The sequence below is a fragment of the Abramis brama genome, assembly GCF_963993115.1.
Source record: "Abramis brama genome assembly, chromosome: 15".
NCBI classification, from domain to species: domain Eukaryota; kingdom Metazoa; phylum Chordata; class Actinopteri; order Cypriniformes; family Leuciscidae; genus Abramis; species Abramis brama.
Window position 1 is genome coordinate 30,229,659 of NC_139977.1, and position 27,500 is coordinate 30,257,158.

At 36.2% G+C, this 27,500-nt stretch overlaps 2 protein-coding genes across 7 annotated transcripts in view; both read right to left on the bottom strand.

Annotated features, from left to right (window-relative positions):
* The window catches only part of loxhd1a (lipoxygenase homology PLAT domains 1a), a 33,815-nt gene extending 20,725 nt beyond the window's left edge, over nt 1–13,090 (bottom strand). The window contains exons 1-14 of the mRNA XM_084136505.1: nt 12,474–13,090; nt 9,107–9,221; nt 8,812–8,823; nt 7,228–7,308; nt 6,952–7,136; nt 5,511–5,609; nt 5,283–5,434; nt 5,059–5,182; nt 3,880–4,130; nt 3,673–3,808; nt 2,473–2,633; nt 2,148–2,234; nt 799–934; nt 318–472 (exon numbers count right to left, since the gene is read on the bottom strand). Of these exons, the coding sequence (XP_083992631.1) occupies nt 318–472; nt 799–934; nt 2,148–2,234; nt 2,473–2,633; nt 3,673–3,808; nt 3,880–4,130; nt 5,059–5,182; nt 5,283–5,434; nt 5,511–5,609; nt 6,952–7,136; nt 7,228–7,308; nt 8,812–8,823; nt 9,107–9,221; nt 12,474–12,762 (1,983 nt within the window). The 5' untranslated portion in view covers nt 12,763–13,090. The remainder of the gene's footprint in view (nt 1–317; nt 473–798; nt 935–2,147; nt 2,235–2,472; nt 2,634–3,672; nt 3,809–3,879; nt 4,131–5,058; nt 5,183–5,282; nt 5,435–5,510; nt 5,610–6,951; nt 7,137–7,227; nt 7,309–8,811; nt 8,824–9,106; nt 9,222–12,473) is intronic.
* A 3,728-nt stretch (nt 13,091–16,818) lies between these two features.
* st8sia5 (ST8 alpha-N-acetyl-neuraminide alpha-2,8-sialyltransferase 5) overlaps nt 16,819–27,500 on the bottom strand; it is a 21,511-nt gene continuing 10,829 nt past the window's right edge. For 2 of the 6 annotated variants that reach the window (XM_084136422.1, XM_084136420.1), the window contains 6 exons: nt 23,102–23,194; nt 22,779–22,865; nt 22,467–22,611; nt 21,444–21,556; nt 21,241–21,333; nt 16,819–18,800 (listed from right to left, as the gene is read on the bottom strand). In XM_084136422.1, the coding sequence (XP_083992548.1) occupies nt 18,338–18,800; nt 21,241–21,333; nt 21,444–21,556; nt 22,467–22,611; nt 22,779–22,865; nt 23,102–23,194 (994 nt within the window). In that variant the 3' untranslated portion in view covers nt 16,819–18,337. Of the gene's footprint in view, nt 18,801–21,240; nt 21,334–21,443; nt 21,557–22,466; nt 22,612–22,778; nt 22,866–23,101; nt 23,195–26,741; nt 26,844–27,500 lie in introns of all 6 variants that reach the window. The other 4 variants (XM_084136421.1, XM_084136423.1, XM_084136418.1 and 1 more) reach the window with 3 other exon arrangements.

Consider the following 27,500-nt stretch of genomic DNA (forward strand, 5'->3'; position numbering starts at 1 on the left):
TTTATCTTTAGATTTCATTTTCAAAATGAACCGGAAATATGCTATTAATAACTCTATTTATTTATATATAAATATTTAATGTTAAATTTAAGACTGCATTTATCTGATCAAAAATGTTGGTATATTATTAGAATTTAAAATAACTGTTTTCTATTTGAATATATTTTAATATGTAATTTATTCCTGTGATGTAAAAGCTGAATTTTCAGCATCATTACTCTAGTCTTCAGTGTCACATGATTCTTTTGAAGTCATTCTAATGTGCTGATTTGTTCCATTCGATGTTTCATGCCAGCATGTTAAATGTCATTACTCACGTTTCCTTTCTCAAACTTGTTGACGTTGTTTTTGCTCATGAACATCAGACGCTCTCCGGTGTCTCCTAATTCACCGATGATGTTCAAATAAACACTGGCGTCTGTTCCACTTCCACTGATGGTTCCCGTGCAAATCGTCACGCGGTATTTAATAACTATTAATTGGCACACAAAAAAAAAGTAAAATTAAAAAACAGCAATATGTATGTAAACATCAATTCGGGAAAAAATCTTAGCATTTTCCCCAACTGTAAACTATTGATATAATGCATGACTGTGATTGGGATTTCATCTTCCATTAGACCAAAACACGTAAAGGTTATTCATTGGTTCTTTGAAGTCACTTTTTTCTTAAGAACTAAAGAATTTCTCTGTAGTTTGAAGTTTTGTTGATACTTAAAATAGTTTAGGCTCTAACTTGAACCTTTATCTTTAAGACTGAACGGACGTGTTTTGTATTTTGTGCATTGTGTTCTCTCACTCGGTAAAGGTTCTGGCACAAGTTTTCCAGTAGCTGGCAGTTCTCTAATGATCTCATTGTCGTCTTCATTGATGTCCAACCAACGGTTACAAGGAAATGAGTATTTCTCTCTAGTAAGGGTCTTCATCAACGTCACCTTTATGCAGACAAACACAGTAAATCAGAAGAAAACGTTAGTGCTTAGAGCTCTGGCAACATCCTGGACAAACAAAATTCAGAAAGAGTTGTAATATAAAAAGTCCCCTGCAGTCAATCATTTTATCCCTTAAAACTCATCTTTGATCATTAAAATGACATATTTAAACATTTGTATAGGTTCTTCATGCTTTAAAATAGCTTGAATTGAACTCTACACACTAGTTTCATTTAGTATACGCGGATTCATGAATATGCAAATTAGCCCCGCCTCCACTCACTCACACCAGCTCAGATTATCTGATCCACTTGGTCAACTGCAGCAAACGCTGTACAATGGCAAGTGGAAATATTAGTTTAATTCATCCATAATATGTTTTGGAACTGATTTAGAATCAGAGGAAGAGTGAATAATACAGGGTCGTCTACAAGTCGATGTATCAGAATGGTAATGCGTTTTATGTAACGCTCTCTACAACGTTGGACACATAACGGTAATTAATGTGATTAGCTTTTGGATTGACTGCTGTTATCAAACAGCTAATAACGTCTTGCTAATGTTACACAAACCATGTTCCCGTTCACACAGCTGCCTTCTAACAATCAGCATCCTTAGTTAGAAACGCTTTGAACAACTCAGAATGCCAGTGGAGAAAGGCATATAGTTCATCATAACATCGTAATATACATCATATACATAATTCACCCGCTATATTGCCACTACAAAGCCATGCCCCGCACGTTGATGGGATTGGTTACATGTTTGTGACAGTAGGAAAGGAAAATGTCTTTGGTACAATGCAGTTTTAAGAAGAAAATACTCAACCATCATGTTAACTGATGAATTTGCACATGGTTTGTCTTAGACATGTGGACATAAAAAACATAAAAAACTTGATTTTCACCACAGAGACTGTTTAAAAAATAAATATGCATATAGCATATAGCATCTGTGGTATGCATATAGCATAGCACAGATCATTAAGACTTGCAAGAATTTAATTAGAAATGTTTCATATTGAGTTTTTTTGGTTGCAGACTCACTTGTGAAACACTAATACATTTATTTTTAGCAGTACAGTGCACAAGTCACTTTAAATGGCACCAGTAGCTGAGAAAACGGGATGCTTGCTTGCCTAAATCATGATTACAGTGTGAAATGGACAAATTGGTTCTGTGTAATAGTGCACGAGCCTCTAGTGCAGGTCTCTCACCCTGCCAAGGTGCCAGCCAGAGAACGGATTCCTCTTTTCGTGCCAGATTCTCAGCTTGCGTATCTTCCCGATATCGGGCATCTCAATCTAGGGCACCAGCAAAGATGCAAATGTTTTACACAATTCAACATTATCAAAACTACAGTGGCCCTGAAAAATATCTGGACACTTATAAATATCACTGCATTAGAAATAGTAAACTTCGCTAAATTCGTATCTACTATAATGACATTCAGAAATTGAATACTGAAGTGTACAAATATGTTTTGGGACCGCTGTTTATTCATAGAATGAGACACAAAGAAAAAGAGACAAGCAGACATACAATATACTTGTCACACTGTCCCTGTTCAAAACTGTCAGATTTGCTCTCGAGTTTCATCTCATCGCTCTTGCCGTTTTCTCCGTACACCTGCAGAAAAACCTGAGCATCGGTGCCGGCACCTTTAATCTCCGACGTAAAGATCCACAGAGACCAGGGGAATTCTGTGCATCACAAACACACAGAAAAGATCAATTTGTGTTTTGATGGTTTAAGAGTCAGTTCAGCAATTTTAGTTTTTTTTGTTTGAAGATTATAATTTTAACATTGATTTAATCATTTTTTATGAATATTATTTTATTTTATTATGGATGTTATTATTTTTATGATGACTGTTTTTATTATTGATGTTAATTTTTTTCTTTGAATATAATTTTATTTTATTATTAATGTAATTTTTTATTAATATAATTTTGTCATTGGTGCTATTTTTTATTAAGTTTATTATTTTTCTGAATACAATTTTATTTTATTATTGGTTTTATTATTTTGTATTAATGTAATTTTATTTTATCATCGTTTTGATAAAGATTCTAATTTTTTTATTTAATTATTTTTTATACATATAATTACATTTTATGATGGATGTTATTATTTTTATGATTACTGTTTTTCTATTATTGGTGTTATTTTTATTATGAATATAATTTTATTTTATTATTAATGCTATTTTTATAAATAGAATTTTATTATTGGTGCTATTTCTAAAAAATATATATATATTTTTTTTATGAATACAATTTATTTTATTGTTGGTTTTATTATTTTTTATGAATGTAACTATTTTATCATTGTTTTGGAAAAAAATATAATTATAATGTTATTATTTTCTATGAATATAATTTTCCTTTTTAATTAATGTTATGATTTTTATGAATACAATTTTATTTTATTATTGATTTTATTATTATTTTACTTTTTGCAGTATCATTTTGAAATAATAGGTCATTGACTTCATGATTGCACTGAAAGAATGACAATAACTTAGTTTAAATACAACAGCACTATTCCAGCACATGTAGTGCGCGGTTACACAGGATTACAGGTGGTTAGTGAATAAGATGCATGTCTTTACACTAAAATACATCATGTTTAGTGAATCTGTAAAACTCTTTGGATAAAAGTGTGTGCTAAATGACTAAATGTTAATGCAAATTTGCCCCTGACTGTTTCAAAAGAGCAATATTTTGATAATTTGCTCACTCTTTTGCTTTTTATGTCTTAGTGAGACCATCTCGTACAGTTCTCGCTCCACCAGTCCATCACCCTCATCTTCATCCAACCACCGTCCGCAGGGAAAGACCTGCTCTAAGCCAGTGAACGGGCAGTATACAGTCACCTGGGAGAGAAAGAGAGTATGTATGAATAAGTAATGAAAGCTTCAAAACACCTTATAGCCCCAACACGCACCTTTTCGCAATACCATCCGCAGCCCATCCCAGCGTTGTCCTGTCCGATGGTGACTCTACTGAGCGGGCTTAGCAGCTCCAGCAGCTCCACGTTAAAGATGTCGATCTGGGCGCGCTCAAACGTGCCGCCCTCCAGGAACAACTTGCCACTGTTCTTAATTCCCTTATGACCGTGCATTACGAGGTGGATCTTAGAGTCAGTGCCCGCTCCACGGATATCACCCGTCATCACCTGTACGTTATACACGATCGCTACATGCACATACACAACAAACACATTCAAAATCTCGGAGAAATCGTTTCTAAGGCCTTTAAATTATCAGCATGATCAAAACTGCATATCTGTCGTCTGATTTCATACCGTTTTAGCAACTAAAACACCTTTTAGTATAATCGTAAAAACCTTTCAGCTCAAGGTTCACGTGTGTTTTTGCTATGAAATCTTCACTGACTTTTATAAAGTAAGCGTAAAAATAACTTTAATATTTTTAGCAATATTTCAAGATGAACATTTACTGGACTGAAGCAATTTTTGTTCACTTGATTATTCATACATCTTTTTTTTCTTCTTTTTTTTTAGAAAAATCATGTTAAAATGTGGGTATCGAACATGATCCATCAGGCTTTTGAGGAACATTTATTTGCACATCTCTCAAATACTGCATTTGATTGCATTATATGTTTGATCATAAAACTAAGTATTTAATAATCATCTTATTGGGAGATATAGACATATAGACATATTATTGGGAGTTATAGAGTTACAACTGATATTTAAATGCATTTTATGTCAGTAGTCTGCTATACTGTTATAAAGATCTCATTGATTTACATTACAAGCTATCAGAATTTCTTACTTTTTGGCCATATAAATATCAGCATCTGCACCAAATTGCATATTTTTGCTCAGTTTGGGCCTCTGAATAACATATGTGCAATAAAAGCCTAATGTATCAAATATGATACATAACATAAAACGCATATGCAAACTTTTTTTAGATTTTCTTTTATATTTTGACAAAAGGTTCAATAAACATTTTTTCAAAAAAAATTATTTATTTGATTATACTACGTCTTAATGTTTGATTTTCCAGCTAATTAACCTAAGATTATTTAATCATCAATATAGCATTTTAATCAAATGCGCTTCCTCTAACACACAAACACACACAGCTCTTACCCATTGGTTGTGTGGCCCCGACGAGCACATCTCTTTGTATTTTGCCGTCCCCTTCTGAGATGTCAAACCATGCATCAACAGGAAACTCATAAACCTCTTTATTCCCCATGTCATCAATTACAACCTAAAACACCATAACACATAAACACACCATATTGATCACAGAGGAGAGAGACACAAGACGTTCTTTATGAGGATAATATTTCAAAAGTGCGTTTGTGTACTTTATCACACGCCCAACCAGCAGAAGACCCCCTGTTGTTGTGTCCGATGGTGATTTTTCTAAGTCTGCCGAGATTTGGTGCTTCGATGGTGAATTTGTCTTCATTAGCGCGCTCAAAAGTGTCCTTTCCATCGCTGACCAGCTTCCGTTCTCCTGCAAACATCACACCAAGACTGTGCAACATAAAACACTAACACACACAGAAACATCGGCTGGTTTTAGTTCTGACCTGTATCCCCAAACTCTCCAAAAATATTTAGATAGACGTCAGCATCAGTCCCACTGCCTTTAGCATCCATTGTGAAGACACTGGCTATGTACTTGTTCTCTGCAATACATGGACACACACACATTAACACATATACAAGGTAAAACCTGCATTTTATGGACCATGTTTCTTGGCCATTAACTATGATTACACCATGGTATTTTTTTTAAACAGCTGTGACATCTAGTCTTTCTCTCTCTCTGTGAGATGTAATGTTATATTGTCAGCGGTATATGGGAATGTTGGACTGGTGATATTGTGATCCCCACCTGAAACTCTACTCTACTACTAAATTTCTCCTAATCCTCTGTATGCAACCTGAGTCTGGTTTGGGCTGGTGATGTTTGTGCATCTATGATCACGATCACATTATCTATGTGATGTTATCTATGGTTTATATTGAAGAAACATATAAATACTGAATGAAGTATATCTATAGGTAATGTAGTATTTATTACTAGTGTTTTTATTTGAGAGACGTAGAATTTTATCTGATGTACTTTACGTATTCTACAGGTGTCATTGAAAAAATTATAGTGTGTCATATTTATGTAGCATTATGTGTGTATGTGTTCTGTTGGTTGTATATTGACTAAGGATTACCGCGTTCCATGGAAGATAGAAAGTGACATGGGTTTGGGACAACATAAGAACATAACATAACAACAGAATTAAAAAATGTTGATTATATCTTTTATAAAAAAAGACACATGTATGGCAAATTTTTCAGGTGATAAAATAAAATAAAATAAAATAAAATAAAATAAAATAAAATAAAATAAAATAAAATAAAATAAAATAAAATAAAATAAAATAATAGTGTGAAAAGAAAAAATTGTAAAAAAATTGTAAAAAAAAAAAAAGGTATCCAGGTATCAAGGTATCCAGTAAAATAAAATAAAAATAAAAAAATAAAATGTTCTAATAGTGTGAAAAGACCAAAAAAAAAAAAAAAAGACACATGTATGGCAAATTTTTCAGGTGATCCAGTAAAATAAAATAAAATAAAATAAAATAAAATAAAATAAAATAAAATAAAATAAAATAAAATAAAATAAAATAAAATAAAATAAAATAAAATAAAATAAAATAAAATAAAATAAAATAAAATAAAATAAAATAAAATAAAATAAAATAAAATAAAATAAAATAAAATAAAATAAAATAAAATAAAATAAAATAAAATAAAATAAAATAAAATAAAATAAAATAAAATAAAATAAAATTAAATTAAATTAAATTAAATTAAATAATGTTCTAACAGTTTAACCTAAAAGCATGTTTTATATTGTAAGAATTTTGTCTAATTTAAAGTTTGACAATTTATTGCCACATTTTTAGGTGGTCCAGTAATGGGATTCATTGTGCAAGTATGTATTGTAAATAAAAGGTCACAACATACGTTTTGGAATGTCCATTGGGTTAAGGCTGCCCAACAGATATCGGACCGTAAGTTTGTCTGCCTCTTCTCTGCTCAGCCAATTGTTGCAGGCGTAAAAGAAGCGGAGGTGTGGCCTATTCATGTCAGTCACAATGACTCGGTCCAGGAACCAACTGGCACTCATGCCTGTGTTATCATGCTCGATTCTGCATCACAGGAAGTACATCACAAACTGTAACTTTTAAGACTTGCCTTTAAAGTAGTTACTCTTTGATGTATGCGGACGTATGCATGTACCTAATTTTCTTTATTGGCCCAACATTGTGAGTTTTGATCCTAAAGACGTCAGTCTTGTTCTTTTCGAAGGCTGTTCTGCTCCTGAAATAGAGAAATAAACCAGTGAACAGACTCAAAACTAAACGATTTACTGTGACAGTCAATCAAGCTTCTAACTTTGTAATGCATCGATGTCTGAGACTGACTATGAATGAGAGTGTGTTTATGAGAGAACCATCTGTCACTGTCATTGACCCACATATCATTCTACGGTCTCTTGCGTTGGCTTTTGCAAAAGCATCTCTCTAATCAAAATGCAAAATGCATGAATTAAAAATCATCCAGTATGAATTACACATCCACTCACACTGCCAAATTACTCACACACACATCCACACGGACTTACCGATGCGGTGAAACCAACACACATGTCACCTGAGATCAGCACGCTGAAACCGCACCAGCAAACTTTGGAAATGATGACATTTAGACAGATTCAGAGATTCTGTTAAATATCATCTCGATTCCAAAATGTTGCATGTTGACTGTCGGACAATTACAGTCCAAAAACATTTCTATTCTATTCTGGTGAAACTCTCTGAGAAGGTGTTAATGAAATTATACATAATAAATTAGTTTTGCTGACTGGATGAATCCCACGAAAACGTGTCAGGAATGTCACAATAACTATAGGTTCCCTTTCCTTAAAGTAAAATAACTTTTCTTTAGATATCAGGGTGAAATTTAACCCGTTTATGTTCTTGACAAGTTTCGTGAGATGCACCAGCTACCCAAATATACAACGTTTCTCAAATAGGTTGTAAAATCAAAAATTTGGAGACATATAAGCTAAACTTCCAAATGATTTCTGAATAGACAGTTAGGTGTCCAGTTTATGAATTGTTCTTCATCTTCTTCTAAACTTTTCTGAAGCTGCATCTGTCCTTTTTTCTCCTTTCTAATTTTTACGAGTCATTATGCAACATTAACCGTTTGGACATTCATCTGAGCAAGTAAAAACTCTCCCATTAGCAATTCATTTCTAAATCCCTCACCGATTATTGATCGGCACTGATCAGGATGACTGATTACTGTAGGGAGAGTTTTGAGGGTCTGTCGTTGTACTCATAAAACATCAACACGCACACATGGGACATTATATGTGTGTGTGGAGATTTTTATGAGTAGCCTACCTTTTGTGTTGAATATGCGTAAACTTCTCAAGTTTTCCTGAAAGACCACAAAAGGAAGTGATGCCATATGACTGTACCCTCTCATTGATTCAACGAGAAAGTCACATGAATCTCTTCACCTTCAGATGAATGTCCATGGTGATGCTGTATAGAGGAGAGCAAATCCTGTGCTTTGCACCATGTGACCGAGGGTAATGGATGAGCCAAGCATGATTAAAATTCATGTAATGAATAATTCATTTCATGAATAATCATATAGCCCTGCTGAGGAAACAATATCTGTTTCCCAAAGATGTGTAGGAGTGAATGAGATGGTCAAAGCATGCAGGATGTTCTCTTGTACAGCATTGTGCGCAAAAAAGCAATGCACGGCCACACACGAGCAGATGAGGTGGCCATGTTAATGTTATACCTCTTTTCTGTGCTGTAGATTGAAGGAGAATACAAAATGAAATAATTAATATGACAGATATGCACTGTCACTGTCAAAATCCACAGAAATTCCTACTTATTTTGCACCACGGACGTCCTCAAAAATACCAGAAAATTCAGCTGACACTTGAAAGATTTGAGAACACAAAACAATTACAAGTAGTTAGTAAACACATCTTGATATGCATCGATCCCTTTAAGAAAAATGACTTGACTTTGGAAACTCTCAAGATTAAGATCATCATGTACAGATGCAGAATCGAGGCATAACTTACTTGCTGGCCAGGTGAACTTTGGGAGTCACTCCAAACTCTCCATACAAGGTGACGAACACATTAGCATCAGTCCCAGCACCCTTAACATCACCCGTGATGGTCACCACCTCGTACACTGAGGAGAAAGCAGAAATATTGGTTATATCTCAGTTATACCCGACCTCCACCAAAGAAAGCATCTTGTTTTCATTAGCATAACATTAGAAGGGTTGTAGTCTCAAATGCAGAGTGCTCAGGTATATCCCGTGTAACCCAACAACTTGCTATTCTAAGCTCACCCACTTTTGTATAAGCTGAATTGCTGTAAACAATATCTCTGTAACTTAGCCATGTTAATGGAGTGAGAGTACGACATGGCCCTGATGCTCACTGCGTGACCTCTACCTTTCTCTGAACCACTGCAAGACCTGTGTCAAACAAATGCATGTTTTATCCAGAGGAGCAGCGTGTAGGAGAAACGTTCAAACATATGGAAATGCTTTAATTAATCAAAATGTTCACAAACGCAATGCATACTGCCCCCCCCCCCCCCCCCCCCCCGAACTGGGATTAATTGGACAGAGATTAACCAATCAATATGGGTTTTCAATTAATAATTTCATACCAAAGCTCATTACAAACCTATTTATCTTGGCGTGTCTGTAACGGGAGAGAGAGAAACGAGACGAGCGGGATGTAAGTAGGTCAAGTGCAAATGACGAACACTGTGACCTGTGTCTTATTGCAGTAATTGGCGTGCAGAGACCGCTTATAAACCGCGCTGGAACGAGAGAGAGAGAGAGAGAGAGAGAGAGAGAGAGAGAGAGAGAGAGATGGACTGAGGACTCGTACGAGAGACTGGACAGAAAATTGGACGTTTTGTTTTATTTTAATAAAGTACGAGTCCCAGTCACGCCGACCCCTGTCTTCTTCCTTCCTGACTCTTGAATCTCATCGCAATGATTCTTAGAGGTTCTTCAAACAAATATTTTGATTAGGCTATAGTATCTTCCCGGCTTCACTCAAAACGCATCCATTTTGACTAGTTTTTTTTTTTTTTACGAACAAATGACTCTTGTGAACTGTGGCCGGTTGACTGTGGCCGGTTGCATAAACTGCTTAGATAGTTTTACAAGTTAGTCATGCTGTAATTTATTTAATTATAACATTTTTATTTTAACAGTTAGGCTACATAAAAAAACTAGACTGGCCCAATTTGAATCCGACAAGTAACTACCACTTAAAAAACTGATGGTCAGACTAGCTCTTAAGACACACAGTCAACATAGAGGATGAGTTTATGAAACTGGCCACTGGTTCTTTAAAGTTTAAACTAATCAGTGAAAATTCACAAACTGAAAAGTTATCGGTTTGAATCATTCAATCTTTCACTTAACGAACTACCTGAATCATTCATAGTGGAAACTGAATCATGCGTTTACTTTCATTTATGTTCTACTTTTATACTTTCTGTCCGTATAATCTATATAACTCACGATATGTTGGTCCATATAATGTAATAATGACTTTTTAATCATTATGACTTTCAGTGGATCGACTTGTTTTAGCCTGCAGGTTTGTCCAGTGCAACCTCCCCTTTTTGCCTCCCCTCATATGTCAACTATCTTAGTGATAAATAATGACATTACTTATGTTTTAGTTTACCAGTATACTATATCCCATTCAGATCCTAACGGAAAGCGCTGGAGTACAGCACTGTTGCTATAGACCTACCTCAGGTAAAGCTGCTAATATATTTAATTCTCTCAAGTTGTTCGAAGCATTGTTAAAGGGTTAGTTCACCCGTATGAGTTTATCTCTTCTGTTGAACACAAAAGAAGATATTTTGAAGAATATGGGTAACCAAACAGTTGATGGACTCCATTGACTTCCATAGTATGGAGGGGAAAAATACTATAGAAGTCAATGGGGCCCAACAACTGTTTGGTTACAGACGTTCTTCAAAATATCTTCTTTTGTATTCAGCAGAAGAAAGAAACTCATACAGGTTTTCATTTTGGGTGAACTGTCCCTTTAAGTTGCGATATATAAGGTAAGGTTCCCCTGGGTCGGTGCTAAGTGATAACCTCAATTCAACGTGCTACACCTGACTGAACCTGACAGCTTGACGTCCACCGTGCTGAATGCGGTTTTGATGGATCCATGAATAGGCCGATTAGAGTGTAATGTTTCAGGCCATAGAGAGGTGCCCGTCTGATTCAAATCCACCGCTGGCACAGCGCCCGCCGCCGTTCTGTCATGATACCCTGCTGCCAGCCAGGACACTGTAATAATCAGCCAATCCAGACACACTTCTGCTGTGCCAAACAGAGACCTCTAGAGCTGTCTGCCAATATGAAATCCGGAAGGTTCTCTGACTGGACGTTAGTGAAATGATCAGAATTTGACTGCAAATCAGATACTGACACTCTTAAAAATGAAAGTTCTGATTAGAATTAGCTATCGCAGGCCTAAAAACAAGAGCATTTTAATCTCCATATTGCCACTCCAGAAAAATCGTTCTTAAGAGGTGGAGTATTGGCTCTTTAAAAAAAACTTTATTTCTGTCTCCATTCCTCCCTCGTCTATTTCTGTTTTCGCCATTCGACCTCCAACGTTCAAGTAATCAATTAAGAGATGTTCCAGGGTTAAAAGAAATCCAACCTGTGAGAAACCGAGAGGACGGGGGTGCCTGACTGAGAGTGAAAGCAGAGAAAGAGAGACAGACGCAGAGAGAGAGAAAGACAGCTCATCCCCAGAAAAGACAGACAGTTCGACAGTAGGTCGGGTGGCTCTACACTTCACCAAGTCTCCACATGTAGGCTAATCTGCTCATTTAGCAAGATAGTTGTCAACAACAAATGACAAATATGTCATTTATTCACCCTCATGTTGTTCTAAACACAAAAAGAGAGATTTTTGCGGGCAGTTCACATTAACCAAGGCAGACATGCTACAAAAAGGACAACAAAAACAGTACAGAAGCCAATTATGCACAGTATTCAAAGTTTTCTGAAGTCATTCTAGATTTGTGTGAGAAACAGGCCAAAAGTTGTTAATTGCTAATCTTCTCCATCACTGAAGCTCTGAAATTTCTGGATGGTGTTTTTATGTTTTTTTTTTGTTTTTTTGTCCATTATGAAGCTCAAAAGACTTTCTTTCAAAGCCATAAAAGCATGGGAAGAAAATGAGGGTGAGTAAACGATGACAGAACTTTCATTTTCGAGCAAATGAATAAATGCATAAAGTTTTGACAAACTGCTTTGGGAAAACCTCAGCGGGTCTAGTTTAAACTCTCCCTTTCTCTTTTGTCTCGATGAAAAGGCTTGAAGAGACAGACTTGAGGATAAAAAGAAGAACAGGAGAGGAATCCTCTTCCAGAGTCTACCTTTCTTTTTGTTGAATTCATCTTCTTGATCATCCGATTCCTCCGTGTGATAGTTCATCAGCTCCTCCTGGTAGAGCTCGGCATAATCCACCTGTTTGACCTTCGACTTCTTCCCCTTCTTTGCTTTCTTGTCCTCGTCGCTGTCAGAACCTTTCTTTTTCTTTTTATCCTTTTTCTTCTTCTTCTTATCCTCCTCTTCCTCTTCCTGCACGGCGTCCTCATCCTCCTCTTCCTCGGCCGACTTCTTCTTTTTCTTGCCGTCTTTGCTCTTTTTCTCCTTGGACCCCATGTCGTCTTGTCCTTCTTTGCTTTCGGATGGTTTGCGCTTCTTTTTCTTCTCTTTCCTTACCTCTTTTCCGTCCCGTTCCTCGCTTGAGGATTTCCCTTTGGTCTGTTTTTCTTTGCCGATGGGCTCATTGTTGTTCTGCTCGTCTGTCCCGTTGTCATTCTCTGTCACCTCAGCATCTTCCCTTTTCTTCTTTTTCTTTTTCTCTTTTACGGAGTCACTCTTTTTTCTCTTCTCCTTCTCTGTAAGTGTCTCGGTGCTTGCTGTCTTCTCCTCGGAGCTCTTCTGTCTTGTCTTTGCGTCCCTCTTACTCTTTCCTTTCACTGTTGGCTCCTTCTCCTCTCCTTCGTCATCCCTTTCTTCGGTTTCTGCTGTTTTTTTCTCTTTTGTGGGCATCTTTTATTCATCCAGAGTGTGGCGGGGTGAGGGTGAGTGTTTCCTCGCCGTCTGCGGTGTAAGGTGTCGCCGTCTGACCCGTGCAGGCCGATGGGCCCCTGCGTGCAGCTGGAGCGGGGCCTCAGCTCGGAGCCGGAGGCTCTCTCGCGCAGGTCCTGCGGTGCGGTGAGGAGCTCATGAATAATTACTGGTCTCAGAGTGGTCACATGATCTGTGAGAGAAAGCAAATGAAAACGGAGAGGACAGCGAAAGAGAGGGGGGTTGGGCCTCATAATGTTCATTATTCATGGTCCTGGGATCGCTTTACTAAAGCACGGCGTGCGTTTATATGCGCACACTAACTTATATGGTTTATGTTTATAAAAATACATAAACACAACGTCAAGGGAAATATGTGCCCATTCATGCACATTGAACATTTCAAATGCACATCAACAGAAAAAGGACACAGAGAGAAAAAGAAAGGGAGATTATATAACAAAGACACAGACAGTCATAGAGAGAGAGAGAGAGAAAAAAGATACACCGGTAGAGAGGGAGTATTACAGAACAGATAATTAAAGACGCTTCACTAACACTTGTAAATAATTAACAGTGATTTCATTAACACAGATAAATAAGTTATTGCCACTGGATTAACGTGGTCAAACTATTTAACATGCTTTACCCAACCTAGGCAATAAAGAAGATCGGGCTCCTAATTTAGGCAAATTGCCGTCTGGCTGAAAGTGGAAGTCGCTCTAAAACACTTGTGTGTGAACATGCAAGAAAATGAGCATAAATAACAGCTCATAAACACTTTTTACATTTTCTTGACTGTACAAACCTCGCCTTCACAATGTTGTTAGTGCCATGGCATTCATATGACATTGCTAAAGTGTTCTGGATAGTTGGTTTAAAGTGTTCGGATTAGTTGTCAAGTAGTTTTTTTGCCGGCCCAAATCAAAATAGCTCACCCTCGAACAGGGATTAAGGTTTGTTTCTTCTGGCCAAAACTCAAAAATGTCTTTAAAAAATTTATTAAAATTATATTTATATGCATAATTTAAAATTAATTATATACATGTTTTTTTTTTTTATTTATATGTGTGCAAAATTCAATTATAATTTTAAAACGAATACATTTTTTCAACAAATGTTCAATTTTGGTTTTAAAGAAAAAAATATGCAGTAATAGCTGGAAATTTTACGGATGGAATGTGACTCCATGACAACCATAAATTCATAATCAAAACTGATTAAAAAAAAAAAAAAAAAAAAAAAATGGCATACAAAATAAAACATGTCTGTTATTTCAAGCCACTCTTATGTAAAAGCAATAACAATTTATTCTTGCAATTTCTACAAAACATCATATTTACTCATTTAACAATCACATCACAAGCAGTGATATATTCACACACACACACGAACAAATAGCAATCATCAAATGTCACAGAAAACCAAGCCATAAACATATGTAGCCTACAAAACAAATGTAAGATGTGTATTAGTGACAGTGAATGCAGAACTGGTCTAAAAAGACTGATACATAACACGTTATTATAGGCTAATGCACATAATGCTTAAAACTAATGCTAATTATTGTGCAAGTAGATTGCTAATCTATATGTGTATGGATTGTTTTGTCTTTGTTGATTCTGAAGAATTTGAACCCATAAGAAAACCTTCTAACTCCTGCCATTAGCTTTATTACGAACACCTGATACTGCTTTCATCTGATAAACACACACACACACACACACACACACACACACACACACAGCCTCACAACAGCTCATTTACACTGTATCTCTCGCATACACGGTTTTATATCTCCCTCTCTCAAATTACCTCAACAAGGATGTTGTGTGTGTCTGTGCGTGTTTAGGATTTGCTATCTTTGTGTGTAGGACATTTCTCTTGTCCTGACCATTTACCAAAATAAAAACACCAGCCATATTAATTTTAAAGAAAATAACTCACAATTTCTTTCCTTTCGTACAACTTATTTTAGTTTGCACATGTAGAAACATCTTGTGGGCACAAACACTTTTACCAGCAGAACTGACATGACCAGCAGAGGGCGATATAACAGACGCTGCCATGATGCACAGTGCACACACATACAGAACACACACACACATACACCATATGTTAAATTATTCACTCTTCACTAAACATTCTGTTGTAGAGACAACACATGGGTCAGCTGACCAGCTAATATACTTACATCTGACCCTCTTGTCGGTGTTTGTGTGTGTCCAGTCCGCTTTGTAAACCGGATCAAGTGGTTCATTAAAGAGAACCGACTCAAAAGAACGATTCGTTTTCTGATCTAGTTCTCTAAATTCTTTGAGAGTGAATAATGCATTTTAATTTTTAGGTGAACTCTTCATGCTGAGAAAGAAAATAGTGTGCAGGTGCTCTAATAAATTATGTGTTTAGAATAAATCCAATGTCCATGAGTAAATGAAAAAAATATTATACTTAGGCTAAAGGCCTACATTTACTCTTAAATTAAACTGCATTTTGATTCGATTTTAGTTTTTTACATTATAATTAAACTCGTATGAATCCATATATAATCCAGATAAAAACGTCTTAATCCAGATTAAAAAACATCTCGATTTATTCTCTGTCAGATGTCATTCATCTGTATTATAGCCAGTACCCTTCTAGTAAAGTTTTTCAGGTAACACTTTACAATAAGGTTTCATTTGTTAACATTACTAAACTATATTAGTAGACATGATCTTACAATGAACAATACTTTACTTAGCCAAGATAATGTTATTTGCTTAGATAACATTTACTGAAACATTTTAATGTCAAATGTCGTATCCGTTAACATTAGTTAATGCACTGTGAAACAACATGAACATGAACATTTTTATCAGCTAAACCTAAAGGTTTATAAAGGCTGTAAAAAATATATTGCTCATGCAGTTAATGTTAGTCGGTGCAATGTAAACAAATGAACTTGTTTGTCAAATTATACATCATGTCTGATAAGCATTTAAATTATTAATAACAAAGCACCCCATCAGTATTTCCAAATGATTTTATTAATCATTCCAGGGCATTTTTCATTATAAACATATTCTATTTCCTCTGATTTTCTCCAGGTAATCTCTCTCTTTTTTTTCAGATTTCAAAAGTATCTTTTATTTCTTACATGATTTATATCCAGTGGATTTCAACTTCTTAAGTTTTTTAAGCAAAACTTATCAAGGAGTTTTTAAAAGGGAATTGATATACTAAACTCTTGTAAGAATAGTGAGGACTTCATAAAAATGAAATCACAGAATGAATTAAAAAGAAGCGAGTAGAATGTTCCATTATTGCCTCATTCAAAAACAGAATCATATAATGTGATGTATAATGTAGGGTTTCCCCAGTTAAGTTCTGAAATATATAAAAAACTGTCTATGAAAAGTCCCCATAAAACATGAAAATACAACGTACGTGTGTGTGTGTGTGTGTGTGTGTGTGTGTGTGTAGGTATAGGACGAGAACTCCAGAGAAATCAAACTATGTTTGTCTGATTAACACTGATTAACCTCTGAAACTGATCAATTATTTACTACTGGATCAACATCTGACACCAACTCTGGATATCTGAGAGAGAGAGAGAGAGAGAGAGAGAGACTAAAAATAATATAAAAACACCACAGAACTCACTTTATAGAGAAGCAGATCTGTGTACTTTATTGGCTTGACAAATAACTGTACATGTGTTACCAAAACAACGGTAGGTTAACTGACAACAAAAAAACAATGCATGATAAATATGAGAAAAAAATATTAATAAAATGCATAAATAATAAAAAGTAATAATAGAAGAATATTGTGCAGTTTAAGAAATCAGTGGTGACAGACAGATAGATAGTTGTCTTTAAGATGTCTTCAAGTTTCATGAAATCAGGATCTCAAATCGCAAATATTAAAAAGTTGATTTCTTGGTAAAGTGATAAGGTCACACTGTTATCACAATATCATATATGAAAGAAACAAAGTATATAAAGTTCAGCATTATGAACAAGATCAGTCGATTTAAAAGACACTAAAACCTCAATCACTGATCGTGCGTGTGTGTGCGTGTGTGAGAGAGAGAGAGAGAGAGAGAGAGAGAGAGAGAGAGAGAGAGAGAGAGAGAGAGAGAGAGAGAGAGAGAGTGAGAGAGAGAAACCAATGGACTATAAAAACATTCCTCAACATATAAACAATTGTGTTGGATTTGATTACACAAAGTGTTACTTCATTTGTAAATTATCATACATCTTCAGAACCTATGCGTTAAACATGTACAAGCATTTACCATTATACATAAAAGTTTCATCTGGAATGTTCAACTTCATGCCAATCTTTATGCACTGACATGATTATTAATGAATGTTAAACTTGCTCTTAAAACAGTGTTATTGTAATAAAGGGCACAATGTGCCTTAAACAGGTGCAACGTGCCACAATCTCATCCAATCTAAATATATTTTATGTTTAATGTACAACTGAGTGGACTGGGATTTTGGACCAATGAGATTCCAGTGTGGGCGGGGCTACTCTGCAGAAATAGAAACCGTAGAAACAAAATGCTCTGTTTTACATCATTTGTCGCTATTTTGTTTGGTGCATGAAGCCTCATCACAAAGTTTAAAACGTGATATCTGCTCAGATACACAAATACGACACAACTACAGAAAATCACCGAACAGGAAACACGAACCACTTTGCAACCGTCCAGACATTATTTTGTAAAAACACGTAGTAATAAAACGGCTGGCCTTTAAGGCAGCGATTTGCACACACGCAAGTACACATGCGTAAAGCCCAATTTATACTTCTGCGTCGAACTCCCGCCGTAGCTACGTCGTAGGTTGTGTGTTGCGCGCGTACCCTTCGGCGTGCACCTCTCCAAAAATGTAACAACGCGTCAATTCTACGCGGACCGCAAAGCGCTGTGATTGGTCTGCTAGAACCGCTCCCTCGGGTTTCACATGCTCCCATTTCAATGCAGACAACGACGTAGAAGTATAAATGAAAACCAACGCGTTGCCTACAGCGTAGAGGCTCTGGCGTAGGTCCGACACAGAAGTATTAAATCAGCCTTAATAAGTCTAAAGTTCCGTAGCGCCAGTAAACGGGAGGAGCTCTGCAAAACGATCCAATCAGATCGCACGTTCGGCACCGACCCACGTCCTTTTCACCTGCAGGGCCCCGTGTGCACGTGCAAGATGCCGCGAGCGTGCATGTGCATGAAGTTGAAGATCTCATTCGGCATGGCGTGGAACCCGGGGCGGGGCTTGACGTTGTCATAGTAATGGTGTGTTATGAAGATCCCGGAGGGATTCATGGGAAACGCCCAGAAGCCGTAGAGATGCACTTCTTCGCATAACTCCATGGCCGCGGTGACCAGCATCAGGCCGCTGCTCAGGCGCTTGGCTCGCACGCCCTGCACGCCCCAGAAGCGCTGCACGTTCAGCAGGTACTGCGGGTGGAAGAAGAACACGCCGCGGGTGGACTGGAAGTCGTCCAGCATGTACTTCACACGGAAGGACACGTCGGTGTTCCGCGTGTTGTAAAACGCCGGCAAAACCACCGAAGAGTTCTCGTAATTCCGGAGAACGTCATAAAATGGCTTTCTCCATTTCTCCAACTTTTGAAACCTGGTGCAAATAGAGAGAGAGAGAGAGAGAGAGAGAGAGAGAGAGAGAGAGAGAGAGAGTTAGGCCCTATCCCAAATGGCACACTCTTTACTTGTGGACTTCCTCAGATACCCCTTTTCCACCAAGGCAGTGCTGGTGCCGGTTCGGAGCTGGTGCCTACTCGCGAACCAGTTCTTTGTGTTTCGACAGCCAAAGAACCGGTTCTCGGCCAGGAAAATCGGTTCCAAAGTGGCACCAACTCTTTGCTGGACTAGAACCGTTCTTTTACCACGTCATGCTTACGTCGGGGGCTGGGGGCGGGGTTATTGTCGAACTTCTTCTCGAACGTAACCTCCGTCTATAGTAATCCAGACGAGCAGCACAAATGTGTTCTAAACGTCTTCTTCTGACCCCAATATAGGATCGCAAAGCCAGGAGAAACATTTGCAGAAAGACGATGTAGTCCAACATTGTAATTGTTATGCTTGAAGTTGGGAAAGCTAAGACGTATGGAAACGTACACAGTGACGTAACGACGTCGTTCGCTGGGCTCTCTAGTCAGTGGAAAAACAAACAGGTTCTGAGAAGGTTCGCAAGTTGAACCAACTTTGACCCAGCACCAGTTCCGAACAAGTTCTTTTTTGGTGGAAAAGGGGTAAGAGTCCACACTTTGGTGACGTCATGTAGTGCAGACCTATAGGGCCCTTGGCGCGAGTCCACAAGGGTGCATTGAGAGGTATTTTTGGGACAGACTCGATCTTCACGCTGGAAATAACGGTCTGGTTGTTGTTGGACAGGAGAAATCATGGACTTATCTCCATGTCAACTACATAGCCTAATTTTACAGTTCTATATTTTGATATTGTGCATGCCACCTGGGCAATATACATCATGCTTATTTAAATTATACAGTTGTACATAATAATACATAATGTTCCATTTGAACTAAGATTACAATTTTAACACATAATGAAAATGTGCATGAGTTTCAGATGAATTTACCGGTTTCAATATTCATACTATGTTTACATATGACTCAGTAAAGCCCTGACATTCGGTTCTATTTATTTAATGAATCATAATGCGATCGTGTTATTCAACACGCTATTACTATGTTTGAGACATCAACCACTGGTCGATGACCATAATGTTTGTATAAACTGTAGGTAACAACTGGTAAAATGTACATCTAGGTCATAAAAACTGTAATATTTTCTTCTCAGCCATGTCGACAATTGTCCGTGAGCGAAATCTCCTCCCATCCGTTGTCTGTTTGGCCTTTCGCAAGGATTCCTGGGTAGTTAAAGTGTGTGGAGCCTGCATCTATGCGGGCTTCGTGAAGACCGCTTCAAGGGTACAAAAGGGGGCGCTGCTGAGCACACTTCAGAGCGTTAAAATGCTGAATGGGACGGCCTACGGACTCGTGGACTCAGCGAGCATGCGCAATTTAAGTCCACGAGACCGAAAGTCCACATGAAGTGCGCCATTTGGGACAGGGCCTTAGTGTCCGAATGGTTGTGTTACAGGAATGCAAACTGATCTCATTAGTATTCATAGCTATTTCTTTGCATAAAGGATAGTTATAGCACACATTTCTTAGAAGGACCTGCTGAGAATATGTCTAGATTATATTTCACCCCCCTAAAAATAAATACATTTACATATTAGTTCTGTCAAATTGATTAATTGCATCTAGCATAAAAGTTTTTGTTCATTGTGTGTATATTATTATTATATTTATATATATATTGTGTGTGTGTGTGTGTGTGTGTGTGTGTGTGTGTGTGTGTGTGTGTGTGTGTGTGTGTGTGTTGGGTGGGTGTCTGTGTATCTATACATACACATACTGTGTATATGTATTTATAAATATATGTGTGTGTGTGTGTGTGTATATACACATAGACATATAATATATATAAATATAATAATATACACGTATTATGTAAACAAAGACTAATTTTAGATATGATTTGACTGCAGTAATTATTATTATTTATTTTTTGCGTAAAGTTAGGCTTTTCATGCTTATTACAAATTTTATCTCCGAACTCTCAATATCATAATGCTAAAAATATATATAAATTATTTCACTTGTAAAGTATTAATATTCATCATGGTAATACTTGTTGTGCTGTCTTTTTATAAAATGATTACAGTAAAAAATATTATATAAAAGTAACAACAATCATCAGTATTAATAAGGTTAATAAATAAAAATGTAAAAATCATTTATTTTGTTTATTTTAAATATTAAGTGGTTGGTGAGTGTGTGTGTGTGTGTGTGTATAAAACAAGCTTTTTATTATATAATATTTAATCCTATTTATTATATAATATTCACTCCTATATTAAATGTATGTGTACATTTTACGTATGACTAGTAACAAGATCACATTCAGTAGATGTTTGTGCGTGTGTGTGTGTGTGTGTGTGTGTGTGTGTGTGTGTGTGTGCAGTGTACCTCTCAGTTATAATGCTGGGATTTATAGTTACAAGATCAGTCTTAGATCCCACATCTTCACTGTACACATCTGAGATGGGAGGAATATTACATCTGAAAGAGAGATTGAACATGATTAGATGGTCTCTAAATATTCCCATGATGTAAACAAACACACACACACACACACACACACACACACACACAGCGCTTCTGCATTTTACCGGAAGACAAAGTCAGCGGCATCAATCTCTCGTCCACACTTGCTGCTTTTGATGATGCCGCCGTTCCCGATGACAGCACATTTCTTAAACTGGGATTTGGAATAGGGCATGTCCTGCAGTCAGAGCAGAGAATACTTTCAGAAACAGGACAGGAGGAACCGAAATGGGATTGCAGGGATGATTGATTGGAGATGGTTGCTTGGCAACTGTTGCAGGCATTGAGTTTCTAGGGTGTGATCACTGCAGAAGTTGCTAGGTAACGCTTGCCTTGATATTTAAAGATTCATAATGTTAGTCAGGGTGTGGCTGCTTCACGCAAGAGACTCAGCTGTAGAACAATTACATCTGTGTGTGCAAAAAGATCTCATGTGTGCAGATATAACATCTTCTCCTGCACTTCTAAAACAATCTATTCCTATTGGAATCAGTTTTAAAAGAATCCTAATTGATTCACATAATGAGAATCAGATTTTGTGCAACTTGGTAACACTTAAAGCCTTTATATATAATGCATTATAAAAGTATTTGAATGAATTACTGTATGCCTTGTAATGAGCCTTATAATGCATTGCATGATCTCATTAATAACTGTAACCACAGTTATAATATACATATAGGGGCAATACAATACATTAAAACACATGACAAACAACTAATTTCAGATGGAATAAGGAACCTATACAAATTTAATGCATTTTAACTAGGTTACAATTATATCTGAAAATATATAAAGCATTATAGCATACATTATGAATACCTCAAGTTCTATTTTATTGGAATAATGTCTTGCTAATAAAGATGGAAATACTTAAACTCCATTAGAGTTTCTTTTCTTTTTGATGTCCATTTTTTATCCTCTTAGAAACTAAATGTTCCAAACTATCGGAATCTAAATATGAAAATTCCAATTAGGAATGGTTCTAAATGATGATGAAATTCCGATAGGAATCATTAGTTAATTCTTCTCTTCCATGTAGTCAAAAACAAGCACTTTAAAGATGATTTAACTCTACGCTCACTCACATCAGGGAGCATTTTAAAAATCTCCGGGCTGATGTGCAAGATTCCACTGGTATCCACCTCGTAACGCAGTTTAGTGCCCGAGGGAGTGTTTCTCTTCGTGGTAAACAGGAAGGAGGGGGCATTGCAGCAACGTGACAGAGACATTCTATTGGACAGGGGGAGAGATGACATCATCATCACTTCGTTACAACAAAAGAATCCTATTGGACACCAAGAGAGATGACATCATTCCTTTGACAGAGAAGCCCCATTATGACTGTGTTGACGTTGTGGGATAGAAAGAAAAATTGGACGTGTGCTTGTGGGACTCACTTGAAATGATCCGACTCTTCCTTGTTTTGCTCCCACTTACACGCCTGCAGGTTCCTCCATCGCTCAAACAGCTCTGATGTCTTCACCCTAAAACACACGCACACATGAAGCCAGTTAAACACAGCAATAGCACAAGTGCGGTTTCCTTAAGAATCACTACCACAGAAAGGAAAGGAAGCGGCGCTCTCGCTCAGATATTATATGTCTTTAAATAGATGCTCTTTTTACAAGGTCTGTCCTTTGAGATGAGACATTCATCAGGATGTCTGACTCCCGCTGGACTGCTTACTCTCTACGTACAGACATCTGAGAGAGAAACGTACATGGTCAGTACTTTCACATCTGTGATTTCTTGCCGTAGTTCCTTGCAGGAAGTGGAGTTGAACTCCAAAGAGCCATCGGAGCGTTCCAGATACCTGCCAGAAAACAGAGAGTCAAACACTCGGCACACACTGCCATGGGCTTCCAGACTAACTGAAGATCCTTGTTGCACGTTTTCTACAGTCTTGCCAAACAATCCTGAGGGAATGCCAATGGATTTCTATCATAGCTTGGAACCAATCCTAACAGAATCCAATATGAATCCTCTAAGAACCAAATAATACATTTTCTGTATTGCATATTAAAGGGATAGTTTGCCCAAAAATTAAGATTCTGTCCTCAATTACTCACACTCATGTCGTTCCAAACCCGTAAGACTTTCGTTCATCTTCGGAACACAAATAAAGATGTTTTTGATGAAATCTGAGAGCTTTCTGTCCCTCCATTGACAGCTAAGCAACTACCACTTTGACGCTTCAAAAAGTTCATATAGAGATCGTAAAACTAATCTATATGAATTGAGCGGTTTAGTCCAAGCGTAGCTGTCAATGGAGGGACAGAAAGCTCTCAGATTTCATCAAAAAGATCTTCATTTGTGTACTGAAGATGAACGAAAGTCTTGGAACGACATGAGGTCGAGTAATTAACGACAGAATTATCAAAGACAATGTCTGAAGCGCCATGATGTTTCTGGTGCTTCTGCTGTAATGAGAACGCTGCTAATGTTCAAATATTTTTATTTACAGAAACTAGGAGTGGCAATTGAAATTAGTTCAATTAAATATATAAATATTTGTCCAGTATGAAATTATTAAATTATGTAATTCCAGAGGTTTCAAAAACTGAATGTTCTTCAGCGTTTACACTTTTTATTACCTATGAAATTATGAAAATGTGTATATATATATATATATATATATATATATAGAAAGAAAGAAAGAAAAAAGAAAGAAAGATTAGTTAGAAAGAAAGAAAAAAAAGAAAGATTAGTTAGAAAGAAAGAACGATTAGTTAGAAATAAATAAAAAATAGATTAGATAGAAAGAAAGAAAGAAAGAAAGAAAGAAAGAAAGAAAGAAACATTAGTTAGAAAGAAAGAAAAAAGAAAGATTAGTTAGAAAGAAAGAAGAAAGAAAGATTAGTTAGAAAGAAAGAGAAAATAAAGATTAGATAGATAGATAGATAGATAGATAGATAGATAGATAGATAGATAGATAGATAGATAGATACTATTATGAGCTTGACATAACTATAAATTAATTTATTAAATTTTATTAAAGTTTCCAGGTTCCAATTTAAATTTTCCCTCATATATCCAAAATATGTTAATTGTAAAAAATAAGAAAAAAATAAAACAACAACAACAGTGAAACATGTATTTGTGTATGTATGTACTGTATGTCCATAATTTTTCTAGGTCTTGTTTGTTCCCATTTGGATTGGTTCCAAATTATAATAGGAATTCCATAGAAAACCTTGAGGATTCTTCAACTTTGAAGACACATTCCTTCTGATATGCAAGACACATTCAGCTAAAAATGGTCTTTGCTGATGTTCTGAGGAGAAATATAAAAGAAATAACAGTTTCACCACAATGAGAAGAGGCAGCAGGGTTTGGATGGATGAAATATGAGTCCTCACCTTGGTTGTGAAACAGAAATACAGAAAATATGCATTAAAAAAAAACATGGACTAAATGAATAATCTGTATGTGTGTGTGAAGAAGTGTTTTTCTCATGTCTCTGTTTACCATTTTCATTCTTGCCTCAGGCATGGCGTCCATGAGAACATACTCAGTGCTTTGAGTTTCCATTTAAATGGACTGTAATGGTGGACTGCAGACCACTCACTGATATTGAAAATGAAATCAGAGCCAAAATGGCTGCTAGCTATCTTTGCAGAAGCCAAAGGCCTCCCATATATCATGCACATGACTTTATGTAAAAGGCTACAAACACTACAGCATTTTTTATATATATTTTCTTCTTTTTTACATAATAACATGTTCTAAATGATACATTCCATGTGACCATATGACTATATAATAAATAATAATAATAAAAAAAATAATAAAAAAAATAAAAAAAACATATATATATATATTAATACTGATAATAATAACTGTCATTATAATAACAAAAATATTTGTATTATTATTATTATTCAAATTATTTGGTAACACTTTATTTCGATAGTCCACTTTAGACATTCTACTATCTATAAGTCACTTTGCAACTACATGTCAACTAACTGTCATTAGAGTATTAGTAGACTGTCTGCTTAATATCTGCTAACTCTTTATTTTGATGCTCTCTTACAGACATAATATGACTATAAGTAACTTGGCAACTACAAGTCAACTTATTCTCCTAACCCGAACCCTATAACACCTAACCATAACCTCAACAGTCTACTGATACTCTAATGACAGTTAGTTGACATGTAGTTGCAAAGTGACTTATAGATAGTAGAATGTCTAAAGTGGACTATCGAAATAAAGTGTTACCAAATAATTTGAATAATAATAATAATGCAAATATTTTTGTTATTATAATTACAGTTATTATTAGTAGTATTAATAATATTTATTATTATTTATATTTTTGTATTATATAGTTTTGTATTTTTTGTATAATTTTATTATATTACTATTGTAATAATAATACTGCACTGTAAAATTAAAAGCTGAGTATTTAATAATAATAATAATAATAATAAGTATATAACTATTATTATTATTCAAAGTTATTCAAGATTATTTTAATATTATTTTATTCTATTACTATTGCATTACATATTTTCATTGTATTTTTATTTAAATTGTATTTTATTCTTCTTCTTATTATTATTAATAATAAATAAAATGCTGTTTAGTGGTTTAAATGCCATCTATACCAACACTACTTTGAATAATTAAAATAATGGTTTGTAATGAAGATGAATGACGAGATAGCAAAGAGAAAAATATAAAGTGAAGGAGCGATGGAAGGCAAGGCAGAAGAAAAAGAAACACATTTAGCGATTCCATACATCTCTGACTGGAGTGACGTCATGACATGTGACTGTGCTGTAGCCTGAAGAGGTGCACACTGGGTAATCATTATGTGTGATCAGTCAAACACCCTCGATGACACATTACAATCTTCTGTGATCATTTTGATGAAAAGAAAAACCGTTAAAAAAAAATAAAAAAACCTACTTGTTTAGGTCAAAAAGAGGCGGTGCAATGAGCAAGCGGGAATCAAGTCACATGACACACACACTCACACTCCACTACACAAGCTGTTTGCGTGCACACACACACACACACACACTCAAGTGTGCTCATGACACACACAGGTGAGGTGTGTGGTGGTGGGGGGGGTAAGAAATGCATGATGGGACACAGAAACAGGGACCCATGACATCCAGAAGAACACAAGGAGGGTCTCCCATCCTCAGGTAGAGGGGAAGGGGGTGATGGGGTCAGAGGTCAGAGGTCAAGGGCGGATGGAAAGTTGCAGACAACATGCAGAAACGGATCGGCGGTGTGCCGAGCACTGAGCATGAGCAGTCGGACCCTCGATGGAAAAGAAGACGAAGAAGAGACATCCTCAAGGGTTGGCAAGGAGGTGAACTGGAGATGCCATCAGTGTGGCCTACCTTTTCTTTTTGTCTTTTTTTTTCTTCTGCAAATCAGCTAGGCACGGCGTGAAAACTACGGTGATCTGAGCCTCAGAGTGCTGAAAACTCTGACGGACACATCTGTCGAGATGCATACAAGTGGATTAGGTTTAGAGTTTAAACGTGTGGTTCAATGACCCTTCAGTTCCTGACAACCACAACAGAGCACAACAGCAGGGATCCCCGGGTACACATCCCATCCGTTTTCTCCACACAATCATCACTTAAATACAGCGGGGCTAAAGGCACATCGTGAGGAAAACGTGCTTTTCAGAGTGTGCTTTTATTGAAAATTGATGGAGAATAGGTTTTGTGTGAGAATAAATCATAAAAGTGGTTTGTTTGGTTCAAAATGGTGGCAAGGTGGGCCTTTCACCCCACACACGGCACACATTATTTCTACAAATATTTTAGCTAAAATAATGTGTTTTTAATAATGTCTAAGTTCAATACAATCACTTTAGCAATGTTTGAACTATTTTTGTACTCATTTTTGCTAAATAAATATACTGTCATTAAAATATGTTCATTTTAAAAGTACAGAAACAAAGTTATTAAAAAAAATTATGAAAGCACTGAATGAGATCCCATTATAAATTAATATAGCTTTAGTAACAAAAAAATTGACATTTTATTATATGATATGATTGATATCATATTGTTTAAAATATTATGGTTTCATTATATATATCTCTAAGGTGGAGACCCCGACTTAATATTTGATATTTCCCATCTGAA